At 35.3% G+C, this 17416-nt stretch overlaps 1 protein-coding gene across 6 annotated transcripts in view; it reads left to right on the top strand.

The window, feature by feature from the left end:
• Vps13c (vacuolar protein sorting 13 homolog C) overlaps window positions 1-17416 on the top strand; it is a 188869-nt gene that overhangs the window by 153204 nt on the left and 18249 nt on the right. For all 6 annotated transcript variants that reach the window (XM_074066103.1, XM_074066102.1, XM_074066101.1 and 3 more), the window contains 8 exons: window positions 8800-8941; window positions 10043-10183; window positions 11033-11114; window positions 11233-11302; window positions 11864-11975; window positions 12096-12209; window positions 14044-14183; window positions 17221-17302. In XM_074066103.1, coding sequence (XP_073922204.1) covers window positions 8800-8941; window positions 10043-10183; window positions 11033-11114; window positions 11233-11302; window positions 11864-11975; window positions 12096-12209; window positions 14044-14183; window positions 17221-17302 — 883 coding nt within the window. The remainder of the gene's footprint in view (window positions 1-8799; window positions 8942-10042; window positions 10184-11032; window positions 11115-11232; window positions 11303-11863; window positions 11976-12095; window positions 12210-14043; window positions 14184-17220; window positions 17303-17416) is intronic.

Raw genomic sequence — 17416 nt, 5'->3', positions numbered from 1 at the left:
GTTACAAGAAGCTTTTTTGTTGTTAATTCTTTAGGATTTTCTTTATAGATTACCATGTCAACTGTGAACAAAGGCAGCTTTATTTCTTCCTTCTCAATGTTTGTACCTTTTGTTATATTTTCTTGTCTTATGCTTTGTATAGGACTCTGAGTACAGTGTTTGGTGGAAGGGGTGAGAGTAGACATCCTTACCTTGTTTCTTATTTTGGTAGAAAAGCATATTTTCATATTTTGTTATTCTGAAAACCATATTCTGTGGTGTAAATGACAGCAAAGTATGGCCTATAAGCCAGATCTGTCCCACTCCCTGTTTTTTGTGTAATTTTGATCCAAGAATGATTTTTCACATACTTAAAAGATGGAAAAGCTAAAACAATAATATGTGAAATTCAGTTTGTTGTCCCTACGTAAGGTTTTACTGGAACCCAGCTACGTGCATTTTTTCATATGTCTGCAGCAGCAGCTCATTGCACTGCAGGTCGCAGTAAATGGCACATTGCTATACTGCACACCAATTTACTTAACTTTTACTAATGGACTGTCATCATGCCAAAAGATGAGAAACTGTACTTTGAATGTCACTCTCTTAGGGCCTAATAGAATGTGGATTATCTTCTTAGTGAATTAAATGCCAAAGGATTATTTCATTATGTCATGCTGTGCTAAAATAATACAAAATATATTGTCATTTCCGAAGTCAGCACACAGGACAGCATTCCAAAATCACAGGTAAACAGCAAATAGAAGAATGAGAACATTTAAGACAGAATATCTCTTCACAGCAATGCTTCACAGCAGAATTTCTTCACAAAAATAAAAACCAAACTGAGTTTAACCAAAGTAAGTTTTGAGTGACTCATTCGTTAGCCAAGTGAGGAAAGTCTTAGCAATAGTGAGGTAATGGAGTCATGTCTGGTTCAGCAGCTGAAGAAATGTGTCCAGGAAAGTAAACTTGTTTGAGGCCATTAGTCTTTCAGTGAGAATAGTTGTATAAAGAATTGAGGATGTTTGTAGCAGCATCAGTAGTCAGTTAAAAAAACAAGGCAAATGATACTGACTGGTTTTCTTGCACTCTTGGTAAGTCAACAGATGTTCCTAATAGTGCTCAGTGGAATATTTGAGTTGTGCCGAGTTTGAAGTGACTTAAGAATTAATTAGCCTTTATCAGTAGTCTGCCTAGAACAACTGTAGGTAAGAATATCTTCACACAGGTTGGAGAAGTACTAAGTCAGTACAACTGAGGTGGAGCCTTCTAACATACATTACAACTGATCATAGGAGCAGAAATAGACTTGGACAAATTCACAAAGCTTTGAAGAATGTGAAGCATTTGAAGGCTGTGTTCATTGTGTTACTTGTCCGCAGATTCTTTATGGGACATACTGAAATCTGTCACGTGTTGACAAACCAGCAGTGTCCAACAGAGCACATCATTCAGTCTCATGGACTCACCCACTGTCACTCTGTGAATTTTTATTATAAACAGAAGCTAAATGCCCTGACTTAACTTACCACATAGCAGTTTGATGACTTAAAAGTGGTAACTTTTTTACTTCACTCTCTTTTGAGTTCTAAGCCAGGATGAAAATTCTTCTGAACACAATGATCCATCCATAGTCACTATTAATTGAATATTGAATGTCTTTGGAAATTATCTTTTGCTGAAGAGTTGATAATGTGAAGACAACTAGTGTTTGAATCACCGCAGATACCAAGGTTGCCTCATATACCTCCTGTGCAGTCCAGAGTTAAAGAAATAAGATCTCCAATCTCTGCAATTTCAGAAAGGCTGTATTTTATGATCTACATCATCACTTGGTAGCAACATTTCAAACGCAAGGGAAATTTCCCCATTTCCAAATCTGTGTGTGCAGTTGAGGGACTTCCACCTCATCCTCTGTGGAAGTGAATGATTTTCAACATAGTGAAAAGCTAAAAGGCAGATATCCAGAAGAATTTAATAGAATTTTAGAAATGTCTAACAAGTAATATATTTAAATAATTAAAAGATAATATAATTAAATAAATAATTCCCACAGAGCAATATCAGTATCTGACCATACCTGTCTGTGAAATGACATTTTAAAAGATGTTTGTTCTTTTTTTTTTTAATTCATTTATTTATATGTGCATACATTGTTTGGACCATTTCTCCCCCCTGCCCCAACCCCTCCTTTTCTCCAATTTTGTTGAAGAGAAGACATAAGCAATAATAAGAAAGACAAAGCATTTTGGCTAGTTGAGATAAGGATAGTTATACAGAGAGATTCCTAGCATTACTTCCAGGCACAAGTGTGTTATAACCCACATTGATTCATCTCTACCTGATCTTTTCACTAGTTCCTGATCACATTCCCATATTGACCTCTGTTGCTTTGAGGTTTCTGTGTTAGCTCCCCTGCAGTGGGGACATCACTTTCAACTTTTGGGTTTCCTACCTATCCCCATACCTCCCGTATGTGCTCTCCCCTTATCCTGTGACCCAAGTCCAACAACATTGCTGTATTTCCCCTAGATCTAAAGTCCACATATGAGGGAGAACATACAATTTTTGGTCTTCTGAGCCTGGCTAGCCTCACTCAGAATGATGTTCTCCACTTTATCCATTTACTTGAGAATGATAAGATTTCATCCTTCTTTGAGGATGAGTAAAACTCCATTCTGTATAAGTACCACATTTTCTTAATCCATTCATCTATAGTGGGGCATCGTGGCTGTTTCCATAACTTGGCTACTATAGATAGTGCTGCAATAAACATGGGTGTGCAGGAGCCTCTGGAGTAACCTGTGTCGCATTCCTTTGGGTATATCCCTAGGAGAGGGGTTGCTGGATCATGTGGCAGTTCTATGGTTAGATTTTTAAGAAGCCTCCATATTGTTTTCCAGAATGGTTGCACTAGCTCGCATTCCCACCAGCAGTGTACAAGGGTTCCTTTTTCCCCACATCCTCACCAACACTTGTTGATGGTGGTGTTTTTTGATGGCTGTTATAACAGGGATGAGGCACAATCTTAGTGTGGTTTTGATTTGCATTTCCTTTATGGCCAAAGATGGTGAGCATCTCTGGTGGTGTTTTTTGGCCATTTGAATTTCTTCTTTTGAGAAAGTTCTGTTTAGTTCAGTTGCCTATTTCTTTATTGGTTCATTAATTTTGGGAGAGTTTAGTTTTTTGAGTTCCATGTATATTCTGGTTATCAGTCTTTGTCTGATATGTAGTTGGCAAATATTTTCTTCCACTCTGTGGGTGGTCTCTTCAGTTTAGAGACCATTTCTTTTGTTGTGCAGAAGCTTTTTAATTTTATGAAGTCCCATTTGTCCATTCCTTCTCTTAGTTGCTGAGCTGCTGGGGTTGTATTGAGGACATCTTTGCCTATACCTATTACTTCCAGAGTACAGCTCTTTCCTGTACTAACTTCAGAGTTTTGAGTCTGATATTAAGGTCCTTGTTCCATTTTGAGTTGACACTAGTATAGGGTGATAGACATGGATCTAGTTTCAGTTGTTTGCAGACAAATAACCACTTTTCCCAGCAACATTTGTTGAAGAGGCTGTCTTTTCTCCACCATATGTTTTTGGTGCCTTTGTCAAAAATAAGGTGGGCATAGTTGTGTGGATTCATATCTGGGTCCTCTATTCTGTTCTACTGGTCTTCATGTCTTGTTTTTGTGCCTGTATCATACTGTTTTTATTGCTATTGCTTTGTAATATAGTTTGAAGTCGGGTATTGTGGTACCACCAGCATTGCTCTTTTTGCTGAGTATTGCCTTGGCTGTTCGCAGTCTTCCAAATGAACTTTAGGGTAGATTTTTCAATCTCTGTGATGAATATCATTGGGATTTTGATGGGAGTTTCATTAAACATGTAGATTGCTTTTGGTAGTATAGCCATTTTTACTATGTTGATTCTACCAATCCATGAGCATGGGAAATCTTTCCACCTTTTGTAGTCTTCCTCGATCTCTTTCTTCAGGAGTTTGTAGTTCTCCTTGTAGAGGTCATTCACATCCTTTCTTAAGTTTATTCCTAGGTATTTGATTTTTTTTTTTGAGGCTATTATAAATGGAATTGTTTCCATATATTCTTTCTCAGTTTGTTTGTTAATGGTGTATAGAAAAGCTAATGATTTTTGTAAGTTGATTTTGTGTCCTGCCACTTTGCTGTAGCTGTTTATGGTGTCCAGGAGTTTTTTGGTAGAGTTTTTTGGGTCTTTAAGGTATAGGATCATGTCGCCTGCAAAAAGGGATATTTTGACAGTTTCTTTACCTACTTGTATTCTTTTGATTTCTTCTTCTTGCCTAATTGCTATCACTAGTAATTCTAGTACTGTGTTGAATAGGAGTGGAGATAGTGGGCACCCTTGTCTCATTCCTGATTTTAGGGGAAATGGTTTCAGTTTTTCTTTATTAAGTATGATGTTGGCTATAGGTTTGTCATATGTAGCCTTTATAATGTTAAGGTACATTCCTTCTGTTCCTACTTTTCTTAGAGCTTTTATCATGAAGTGGTGTTGAATCTTATCAAAGGTTTTTTCTGCATCTGTTGAGATGATCAAGAGGTTTTTGTCTTTTCTTCTATTTAATGTGCTATATTACATTTATAGATTTGCATATGTCGAACCACCCCTACATCCGTGGAATGAAGCCAACTTGGTCTTGGTGAATGATCTTTCTGATGTGTTATTGGATGCAGTTTGCCATTATTTTACTAAGGATTTTAGCATCAATATTCATTAAGGAGATTGGCCTATACTTCTTCTTTTTGGAGGTATCTTTGTCTGGTTTTGGGATGAGTGTAATACTGGCTTCATAAAATAAGTTAGGCAGTGTTCCTTCCTTTTCTATTTCATGGAACAGTTTAAGGAGGGTTGGTATTAGTTCTTTAAAAGTCTGATAGAATTCAGCTGAGAATCCATCAGGTCCTGGACTTTTCTTTTTTGGGAGACTCTTGATTGCTGCTTCAACTTCATTTTGTGTTAGAGATCTATTCAGGTGATTAATATCCTCTTGGTTCAATTTTGGGTCTTTGTAAATATCTAGAAATCTGTCCATTTCTTAAGATTTTCAAATTTATTAGAATATAGTTCTCAAAGTAGTCTCTGATGATTTCCCGGATTTCCATGGTGTTTCTTATTATCTCCCCTTTTGCATTTCTGATTTTACTGATTTGAGTTTTTTTCTCTCCTCATTTTAGTCAGGTTTGCCAGGGGTTTGTCAATCTTATTTATTTTTTCTTAGAACCAGCTTTTTGTTTCATTGATTCTTTGTATGTTTTTTTTTTTCTATTTCATTAATTTCAGCCCTTATTTTTATTATGCCTTTCCTTTTGCTTGTTTTGGGTTTTGCTTGTTCTTGTTTTTCTAGGAGTTTGAGATGTAGCATTAGGTCACTGATTTGAGATCTTTCTGTCCTTTTAATATATGCACTCATGGCTATAAACTTTCCTCTTAGGACTGCCTTTGCCATACCCCATAGGTTCTGGTAGGTCTTGTTTTCATTTTCATTAACTTCCAGGAACGTTTTAATTTCCTCTTTTATTTCATCAATGACCCATTGATCATTGAGCAATGTGTTGTTCAGCTTCCAATTGTTTGCATGTTTTGTATTGTTGTTTTTTTGTTGAGTTCTAGCTTTAATGCATTGCGATCAGATAGAATACAGGGGATTATTTCTATTTTCTTATATTTCCTGAGGCTTGCTTTGTGCCCTAAGATGGGGGAGTTATATCCATTAACATTCATTGTTAGAATTGATAGGTATGTGGTGATTCGTGTCATTTAGTTGTTTTTGTAGTTTAAGGGTTTTACTGTGTGCAGCTGAATCAGTGTTACTCTCTACTTTCTTGTCTTTTCTTCTCCTGTGGTTTGGTACTCCCTGCCCTTTCTTGGTTTTGTTTGTTTTCATTTTCTGTGTGCAGAATTCCTTAGAGAATCTTTTGTCATGGTGGCTTGGTGGTCATATATTGTTTTAGTTTCTGCTTATCATGGAAGACTTTTATTGCTCCATCTGTTTTGAATGATAGTTTTTTTGGGTAGAGTATCCTAGGGTTGAAGTTATTTTCATTCAGTGCCCGGACCCCTCACTCCATGCTCTGCTTGCTTTTAAGGTTTCTGTTGAGAAATCTGCTGTGATTTTGATGGGTTTACCTTTGTATGTTGTTTTTCTCTCTTATAGCCTTCAATATTCTTTCTCTCTTCTCTGTGCTTGTTGTTTTAATGATAATATGTCATGGGGTAGTTCTGTTTTCGTCAAGTCTGTTTGGTGTCCTGGAGGCTTCCTGTACCTGAATGGGCATAGTTTTCTCTAGATTTGGGAAATTTTCTGTTATTATTTTGTTGAATATATTACAGATTCCTTTTGCTTGCACCTCTTCTCCTTCTTCAATGCCCATGATTCTCAGGTTTGGTCTTTTGATGGAGTCCTTGAATTCTTGCATGTTCCTTTCACAGGTCTTGAGTCATCTAACTAGTAGTTCTTCAGTTTTTCCTTTGATTTCCATTTCATCTTCAACTTCTGAGATTCTATCTTCTGCTTGTTCTAGTCTGCTGGAGTGGCCTTCTATTGTGTTTTGTATTTCTGTTTCATTCTTTTTTCTGAAGTTTTCAGTATCATGGGTCACTTTCTCTTTAATATTGTTAATTTTCGTCTTTAATTCATTTATCTATTTATATTGTTCTCTATTTCACTTTGTTTATTTAGGGCTCTGAGTTAACTTACTTGTTTTTTGTGTTTTCTCATATTCTTTATTTTTGTTGTCTTGGAATTTCTTGAGTGCCTCTTGTACGTTTTGGTTGACCATGTATAGTATCATGTCTATGATATTCTCAATGATTACTTGCAGAGTTTCTTCTTACAGTGTGTTCTTGTGGGCTTCTTTGGGTTCCTTGGCATAGTTTATCTTTGTTTTGTTGAGTCTGGAACTGGATATCTGTTTTCTTCATTTTCCTCTGAATCCTGTATTAATTTATTTTTGGGGGGGAGAATAGGTTCCATTCCTTTTTCATCTTCCCATCACTCCACTTGGTACTGTGTAACTATGTTCTTGATAGGCTATCAGAGGTTTCCATCACCTGTTTTCTTCCCTTGGTTTAATTTTGTTTTGTGGGTTTGTTTGGTTTTAGGTTAGTGTATGTATGCTGTTTCCGTCCCTGATACATGTGTAATTTAGTATTAGCTAACTCACAATAGTAAAACTAACAAAACAAAGAAAGAAAGAAAAAACGAAAAAGAAAACCAAAGAAATCAGCAGGGAGATGTGGTGGACAAACAAACAGGGAACAAAACAAAGAAACACATGAAAAAAATTTCAAGTGCAGGAACAATAGAATTTCAGTTTTAGTAGTTTTGGTGTTACTCCTTCAGCATCCAGGGGTGTTGGTATTTAAGCAGAAGCTCTGTCTTAGTCTTGTCAGGTGGGTTCGGAGACTCGACAGTTCTATTTCCTGTCTTTCAGCAACGGCTGCTTAGTCAGCTCTTCCCTCAGTGAGGTGTGCCATGTCCTCAGGTTCCAGAGATTAGCTTTGTGGCCCACCAGCCGTCCTGCTTTGGAGTTGGGTTTTTGCTGTGTTGGTTTATTGGGGGCTTGTTTCTTTGCCTCGCTTCCTTTCTCTGGGGCAAGGTCAGTGCCCCATCAGCTGGCTCCCTGCTGTCAGCGTGTTATGCTGGTTTGCTGATTATTTTTCAATTTTGCAGTGTCATTTGACTTTGGATGTTGCTTACTGGCTCAGGAGATGAGATTTGTGTACCTCTACCTGCTCTGTTTCAGGCAGCGGCCTATCACCCGCCTGCTGTTGGCCCTTCTGCCTTTCCAACCTTTGTTTACTGAAAGTTTAAATGGAGATCAGCTCCTTGCCCCTCCCCCCTTCTCTGGTGTGCTTACAGCACCCCAACCCCTCTGCCACGTGTCCTTTTCTGTTCCTTATTCATTATTCAGGTTTTTTTTGTTTGTTTGTTTGTTTTTTGCATGGTGGGGATCCGTCTGTCCGGGGGCTATGTTGGTTTATCCCAGGGGTGGTTGGGGGAATACCCTGTGATGATTATTTGCTCACCTGTTGGTCTGCCAGATGTCTCCCAAGCAGGTTTGGAGCCAGCGTCTGGCAGCGGAGGAGCCCCCCCTTTTTCTCTGTAACGTGGCCTGGAGAAGCTTTGTATGGGCTGGGCTTCAGGGTGTCAAAGTTTTGATTCTTCTTGGTGATTTTGTCTGCCAAGTGTTGCTCCAGCCTCAAAGCAAGATTTTTGATTTATGGAGCTCATGCTGTCTGCTTCTGCACTCTAATCGCCATGTTGGATCGCAACAAGATGTTTGTTCTTAATCAGCATTAACAGATGAGAATTTGCAATAAATTTTGATAATAAGGAACAGTGATTAAGTAAATTAGTGTTACCTCCACAAGAATACTGTTCTCATTAATATACGTATTTTTTTTTTGAAACTTGTACTCAACTGTTATATTTTAAATTCCATCAACTAAAAATTTATGGAAATTTTTTTTCTCTTTTTTAATCTAAGAACCTACATAATAACATTTATACTGTCTCAGGCCACAAAACCTAAAGCCTCTTTGATCCTCTGTAGAAAAAGTTTGCTAATCCCTTAGGTGATTGGTGCCAGAGTGTGATAGAAAACTATTTTCTCCAGACCTATTCTTTATATACCTTTGCAACACAGTCATAGTTTGGTATTTACAAAATCTTTTTATCAATATTCTCATAGGGATTGATAATTGTGCTAATCTAGAGTTGAATAAGAATTCCACAAACTTAAATATTTATTTATAATTTAATTTTCTTTGTGAATTATTTTAGTTCTGGTATTGTTTGGGAGATGAAACCAAAACGGAAATGGAAACCTTTTAGTCAAAAGCAGATAATCTTATTGGAACAGTCCTACCAGAAGCATCAAGTGTCACAAGACCGTGGCTGGATAAAGCTAGACAATAATTTTGAGGTATATCAAAATTGTTTAGTGTTTTATAGGTTTATAGTTTTATAGCCTGTGTTTTGTTGATGGTAGTAGTGGGAATAAATAAAATTTTTATGTCCAGTGTGTATAGAAACTAAATTATATTTGTAAATATAATCTTACTTATTAGGAGCATTGTCAGTATAGCTTAACTATACTTAGTTAAGTTAGTTTATTATAGTAAAACAGGATTTAAACCAGTTTCTTGTCCATATTTTTATAATTTGTTCCATTTACAAATCAGTTTCATAGAACTTGTTTTTGGTAAGTTTATGGACAAATTATTTGCTTATTGAAAAGTTTTCTCATACTTTGAATAATATTTATATATTGCTAATAAAGACTATTTCATTATTACATATTTCATTGATGAAAAACATACAAAACCCTACTCAGTTAGACTCACTAAATGTGAGTGATTACTGAATGTCAGTTGCTATGGGTTCCCAAATAAAGATGTGCTCTCCACGGAATCAGACAGAGCTAAAACTCACAGTCACCTTTGCTCCAAGAAGACTCCAAAAGTTTGACTTACAACTTCCAGCTGGCTCTGGTTCAGTCATGTACTATGGTCAGTCTTGTCTTTGGTATTTGAGAGATGAATTTGCACTGGCCCCTAGTTATGTTCCCTGCCCAATACCCATCAGTGTTGACTGAGCTGGAATGAAAAAAACAAAAAAAAAAAAAACAACTATATCATTATTGTCATAAATAAATAAGGTATTGACTATTCATTTTAAAGCAAAGTTTAAGAATTATATGGAATTATCCATTACTATTAAAGTTTTTTATATAATGTATATTTTATATTACTGTTTTACATAGTATTTTATATTAAAAGTTTTTTTTTTACTTTAAAGTACAATTTCTATAATTGAAAGCTTTCAGAATTCTTATTTTCCTAAAAATTATTTAAAAAGCGATGCTTCTGTTTGAGATCCCAGTTGTAGCTGACCTTAAGACAAGACTTCTAGTGAGAGACAGAGATGGAGTGTTCCTCTCTCACTATAAGTAAGCAAGTATTGTTAATGGGATAGGTGCTCTTCTAATAACAGCTCATCATGAAAAACTGCCTTTTTCTTCCAGGTCAATTTTGATAAAGTTCCGATGGAAATGCGCCTTCCTATTCGATGCCCTATTAAACGAGACTTTTTGTCAGGAATTGAGGTTGAATTTAAGCAGTCTCCTCATCAGAGAAGTTTAAGGGCCAGATTGTACTGGCTTCAGGTAACATTGTCATTCTCAATTAAGTACATGTTTCAATTTCTTTTTTTGCAAGGTTGAAGTGTGTATGAAATTGGTCTGTTTTGGGGGGTTGCGAATGTCATTCAGAGGTAAAGAACATGTGGCTTCAATACCTGGCAATAATATTAAAAATAAAAAATAAATTGGTATTTTTTCTCTTTGTATGTTTTTTTTCTCTTCTCTCACATATCCTGTGAATTCAACATCTTATCTACAGCCCAGGTCTGAAGACCTCATGATTGTTGAGACTACTGATTTGAGCAGGGAGCCTACCAAGGGTGTTTTCTTATACTGACATTATGTCATTTTTAAAGGTTCCTTTGAATTTGCATTGAGATCCCCAGCTAAGACTTTCCTTTGTCATTTGTCATGCAAATAGCAGAGCTTGTTTTTCTATGGTTACTTGCTTGCCATTTCCCAGCTTCCCTCTCCTTTTCTTCTTCCTTTTATAATTGTTAAATATTATCTAGGACATTTTAATTTTCTTGCTTCTGACTACCCTCTAATTTCATATTCTCTCCTTACATTTCTTTTAAGTCACAGAGTCAAAATCTCACATGATCCATAAGTACAGATATTTGCACCGATGCTGTGCCTGCTACACGATGTTAATGCAGTTATGAGGGTGTTTGGATATTATTTTATATAAAGACTTTTCCTTGCTGAGGCATATAAAAATTGTTCAAATATAAGGTGAAACTTCGAGTGTCACTACATGTAATTAGATACTTCCTTATGATGAGACTGTAGCTTCGTCTACAATGTCTCTGAAACTATAAGTTTAAATCTAAACTATTTTAAATCCTCTAAAGCAGGTTTTCTTTTCTTCAGGTTGATAATCAGTTACCAGGCACAATGTTCCCTGTTGTTTTTCATCCTGTGGCTCCGCCAAAGTCTATTGCTTTGGATTCAGGTAAAAAACAAAACACAGCAAAAGAAATGCAGGCACACCTTGTTTATAAAAGCTAGGTAGACATTGGTTTGACCTAGGGTAAAACTGGATTTTTCCCTTTATTTTTTCTTCCATTTAGAACCCAAACCTTTCATTGATGTGAGTGTAATCACAAGATTTAATGAGTACAGTAAAGTCTTACAGTTCAAGTAAGTAAAGATTCTTACTGTTTTGAAAATAAATTTTATTGTTTTTGAAAGTGACTTTTGTATAAGAATTATTTTCCAACTGACCATACCAATTCACTTTTGGTAAAGTAATTTTTTATGCTTTTCTTATTTTAAGAATTATCTGTACACATTTTAAAGATGCAAAATTCCTTCAACTACCTTCTCTTTGTAATTCCATTTAGAATATAAAATAGTGAAATATGAATGATGTGTATTTATGAGCTGTGTTCTTTAAAGCAATTGCTGTGAGCTTTGAAAATCGGGTGATACATGCTACATCTTCTAGTTGTAATTATCTCCACTGGCATGATGAATATGGGCATTTGGTACTTTTAAGTGCTAAATGTTAATGCAGCACTAGTACTTCAATTGAAGCTTTCACTATAATGAAGAAGTCTCAGTTTAAGTATACTTTTACTAACCTAATTTTTAAGGCATGAAGAAACAAGATTACTGTGGCTTTTGGCTAACATCAAAGTTTTTACATTGAAAATTACCAATTTTTATTGAAACCCTTTCCTGTCTTATATTTTTCTATAGGTATTTTATGGTCCTCATTCAGGAAATGGCCTTGAAAGTTGATCAGGAGTTTCTTGGAGCTATTATTGCTCTGTTTACCCCAACAACTGACCCTGAAGTTGAAGGAAGACGGGTAACAAGATTTTTTTCTTGGGCCAAACACAAAATTTAAAAAAAATTAAATCAGCCATTTTTTTGAGCAAATTGTTATAGTAAAGAACTTTTTTTTAATTCTTGATTTAATTTTTTTCAGACAAAGTTAATCCAACAGGATATTGATGCTCTAAACACAGAATTAATGGAAACTTCAATGACTGATATGTCAATTCTTAGTTTCTTTGAACATTTCCATATTTCTCCTGTTAAGGTTTGTTATAATTGTTATTTTTAAAACTTAGCATAATTGTTTTTGAACTTTTTAAACAGTTTGTATATAAATGTAGCTTTTAATTTGCTGCATGAAATATTTGGTGGGAATTTTGTTTGATTAATCACAATCCCCTGTAACATATGTACAGCAGTAATTCCCACAGAGAAGCCATTAGAACATGTTCTCTAGTGTTGAATTAATAACCCCTTTACTCAAGGAAGAAGCTGACAAAGACATTTCTTAATTAAGCATAGAAGTGCTCACCAATGTCTAATGTTCTGCTTGCACTTTGTAACTACGATCACTGTCTAAACAGAGAGCTATAATGGGTGCCCTGACCAAAATGTGAAAATGCTGAAGTAGGTATTATACTGTTGATGCGGTGTTTCCCTTCCTAAATTCACTTGTAACTAAGGGAGTGGGAAATTGGATCCCTTTCACTTGCCTGACTTTGTACTTTATGAATGCGTTTCCTTTTCCCCTTTTGTTGTTCTTTGTAGCTTTTATGGGGAAAGGTGACTGCTTAGTAAATTCACAAATGCTCTCAACCGTAATGCTCTCAACTTGTGTAATGGGCCAGATTTATAATTGAACAACTCTTTTAAAATATTGATGATCCTTTACATTCTTAGATACCATTTATGGCAGTTTATTTTCAATTGCATTTACTGATCCATTCGGCCAAATGCATGGATTTATAAAATAGAATTGTTTTAAATTGTTCAGTGGTATCATACATTTCCAAAGTGTCATATTTTCAATTGATAACACTTTATGTGATATGTCATGCACAATTTTTTAATTAGTAAGTGAAGATCAGCTATCTATAGAATTAATACTTCAGTAAGAATTTACTGAATGTCTATTACCAAACTTGCTGTAGAGGTACAAAATGATTTTGTGGAGTTTATAATCTAGGGGAATATTAAAAATTGGTAATTTACCTACTTATATTCTTTGGCACATTAGAAATTGTGCATTGAAATTGAGTAATGATGATTATGAATCAGTTATTTTCTTAGTCCATGATCACTTTGCCCCAGAGAAAGGTGGGAGCTTTGTCCCAGCACTCCCCAAGCCTGCATATAAGTAGACATGTAATTAAATTAAAAACCAGGCTTTCCTGGCATTGCCCGAAGTCCATTCTCCTTGAGCGCAATACTAGTGAGGGAAACTACCTGGGAGATACAGAATGGAAAGGTGAGTCATCTGCTCTGTTTACACATGTTGAGTTACCTTTTACCTGTGTCTTGTGTTATTGCCCTAAAGTAGATACACAGCACAAAATGTAAGCCAAGTGGGAATGTGAAATCTCATGTTTCAGTGCTATGTTGTAGGTTCTGTGGAAGCTGAAAACTTTATTTATCTTTCAAAGTTTATTTGACAGTGTGTTCATTGTTGTTAACTGTTATGGTATGATTATAACAATCATTTTTGTTAATTATTGCCACAAGTTATTTACCTTAGTGAATGAAAATAAAGTTATATAGTGTTTTCAGTGGCAGACTACTTGTGTGCCAGTGGACATATTTTTTTAAAATGATTAGACTGTTTTGTAAGGGGTATTATTAGTTTCCTCCATATGAACACTATGGCATTTAAAAACTTGGAATGAAAATCGAGCTGTATTTTTAGATTAGAGTAATATGTATTTTATCAAAAAATAAAAACCAAATATAAGTGAGTTCTGAATAATGTATACAGGACAAATTACAGGCTTTACTAAGACACTAATTGAAACATACATTTGGTCATGTTGGAAGATCTGGTTTCCTAAGTATGTAATTTTTGGTTTTGAGCTTTTATTTGTTGAGTGCTGTTTTTCTTTCAGTTGCATTTGAGTCTGTCTTTGGGATCTGGAGGTGAGGAGTCAGACAAAGAAAAAGAAGAAATGATTGCAATTCATTCTGTTAACCTGCTGTTGAAAAGCATAGGTGCTACTTTGACTGACGTGGATGACCTCATTTTCAAGTAAGACTTCTGTTAAAAGTACATTGGGCAGCTTTTGTACCTAAGTTTGTGTTTCTGGAAATTTTCTCCATTTGTGCAATATTAGCTTTGAAAATTGCACTAAACTCTTATCTACTTATATTTGGAGAGTTTGAGGTCAGGCGCCCGTGGCTCAGCCCTGTAATCCTAGCTACTCAGGAGGCAGAGATCAGGAGGATTGTGGTTTGAAGCCAGCCCAGGAAAATACGGTTTTTTTGAGACCCTATCTCAAAAATAAATAAATAAATAAATAAAATCACACAACAGGGCTGGTAGAGTGGCTCAAGCAGTTGAGTGAGTGCCTATCTATTGTGAGGCACTGAGTTCAAACCCCAGTGCCACCAAAAAAAGAGCCTTTTATTTATAATTCTTTGGTTATTCTTATCCAAACAATAAATGAATGTTGAATAAAAATTGAATTATTTTAGTGTATTATATTAGGAATTGACCTTTTTGTGGTTTGGGGACTTGAACTCAGAGCCTAGCATATGCTAGATAGGTGCTCTACCATTTGAGCCATGCCTCCAATTCATTTTTGCTTTAGCTACTTTTCTGATAGGGTCTTGCATTTTTGCCCAAGGCTAGCCTCAGATCATGATCCTCCTACCAGTAGATCCTGCTACCCAGTAGCAGGGATAACAGCAATACAACACCATGCCTGGCTTATTAGTTGAGATGGGGTTTAGCTAACTTTTTGCTCAGACTGCCCTCAAATCACAATCCTCCCCATCTCTGCCTCCTGAGTAGCTGGGATTATAGGCATGAGTACTATGCCTGGCCCTTAGTTGACCGTGTTATACTACAAAGTTATATTTAGAAATACATAGAACAAGGGTGAGATTTCAGTATAGTTACATAGCAAAGCATAGAAGTAAGAACTCCATGCTACCATTAATGTGAGAATATTTGTGTACTCCATATGTACATTCAGTCCGTATTGAATATTCAACAAAGATTGGAATAAGCTGTCACTTGGGAGAAGAAAGTTCTTTTAGATTATTTGTATTTCACACATATATGACTAAATTTCAGAAGTATATTTAAACTGAAAACTTATAAAAAGTTAATTATTAAATCTGTGAGTAGAGGAAGTCTTTAAAAGCAATGAGAAAAATCATTGTGGAAAATATGTTGTTTGACTACATAAAAGTTAAACACTTGGGCTGGGGATGTAGCTCAGTGGTAGAGCACTTGCCTAGCATGCCTGAGGCCCTGCCAACCAACCAACCAAAAAAATCCAAAAACTAAAACAAACCACTTTACAACGAAGTCAATGAGAATAATTTAAAACAAAAACTGGGAAAATGTAATGACAAGTATAACAAACAGATGATTAATAGTCTTAATATTAAATACTGACAATAAGAAAAACCTAAAGATACAATGGCATAATAGCCATAGGACAGTAAGAAATCATTCACATAAAGCAAACGTGAAGTGGTTGACACGTATTTGAAATGTCTGCCTTTTTACTTATTAAAGAAAACATTTATATTACTTTATTTATTTCTAGTAGTTATTTTCTCTTTATAAGCATCAGGAACATTTCTGCAGGTTCCTTAAGATTGTTTCCTTCTTTTTGCTTCCTACCAGTTTTACTGAGTTTAAATAGATGTGGTTTTGTTTTAATTTTTTTGTTTTCTATTTACTAAACTTCCTTTAAATTTGTAGATTTATACCTTCATCAATCTATGAATATTCACAGCTGTTACCTCTTCAGATATTCTGTCCCGTCCCTCCTTTTTCTCCGGTAATGTAATTATAGATAGTTTGAGGAATATCTGGCACATGGGAGGTTTATTATAAGTATTCCCTGTTATAGATTATTTTCTAAACCATTCAAACATCTGTACAAACCTGAAAAGGACATGACAATAGGGCAGAGTTTTATTGCTATGTTAGTACCCCTGTTTTTTTAAATTACTGTTCATGTTGTTTATACCAATTTCAAGCTATGTAGTTTGGTGAACAAAGAGTCTTTGGGAAAGTACAGTCATGCCCTAGCTATATATAATCTAAATTAGACTATGTGCACCTTGCAATTTAGTGAATTATATGTAGAAGTAGCAAATCTCTAGTAACTCTTTATGTATAATGAATATAAGTAAATAATTGATAACATCTAAAAAAAAAAGAAAACATTTATGACCGACGGTGTGGCTCAGGTGGAAGAGAGCCTGCTTTGCAAGTATGAAGGCCTGAGTCCAAATCCCAGTCCCACTAAAAACAGATAAAAGAATACATGCAAATTGTCAAAGTGCCAAGTAATTTTAGTACTTAAAGGGATAAGTCTAAGAAATGGGTGTTTTGTTTATACTGCTGTATGAATGAAAAGCTTTAAAACTCTTAAGTGATTTTCTGATGTCTCTCACTCAGTAATTTTTTTCTTGGGAATTCAGTTAAAAAAAATCTTGAAATGCAACCAAAGAGTTATGTTCAGTGTGTACATGGCAACATTAATTATTATACCAAATATGATGGAATAATGTGTCCCCATTCAAAATGGTTACATGGAACTTTGAGTAAAGATACAGAGAAAGATTTTAATCTACAAAGTTGAGTGAAAAAGTGGCATACAAAATGTCTTAAATATTTTATAGTTGCATAAGAAAATAAAAGAATTCAAAGTGGGAAATGAAAAGAACAAATCTCTGTACCTACCATGTGGTAGGATTGTGGTTGACTGTGTGTGGGTGCATGTACAGTGCTGGGGATGGAACCCAGGGCCTCGTGCATCTAGATGGGCATCCACCACTGAGCCACACCTTCATTTCTATGGTAGACTTTTAAAGCTGTTTCATTCTTCTTATGTGCTTATGAAAAGCTTACATGACAATTACCATTTTATAACAATTTTTACTGTAATGTTAAGATACCAACCATAAATTGTGGAATATGTACAAAGTTAATTGTGAAAAAATTAACTATAATTAGAATTAGCTGTTATTGAAAATATGTGTCCCTTTTCTTCAGAATATAATCTTTGTATCTTTGAATCTTTTTTTTTCTCTCCCCACAGACTTGCTTACTATGAAATTCGATACCAGTTTTACAAGAGGGATCAGCTCATGTGGAGTGTTGTTAGGCATTACAGTGAACAGGTAATTTCCTGTCATGATAACCCATGAAGAATATACTTCATAAAATATCAAAATGGAGCATTTGTATGTCACTACATAGTGTGTGATAATGTTTATGTAATTTATCTCATTAGT

This window comes from Castor canadensis, chromosome 2 (assembly GCF_047511655.1).
Source record: "Castor canadensis chromosome 2, mCasCan1.hap1v2, whole genome shotgun sequence".
Taxonomy (NCBI): Eukaryota; Metazoa; Chordata; class Mammalia; order Rodentia; family Castoridae; genus Castor; species Castor canadensis.
This window is presented reverse-complemented; position numbering and strand designations above follow the sequence as displayed.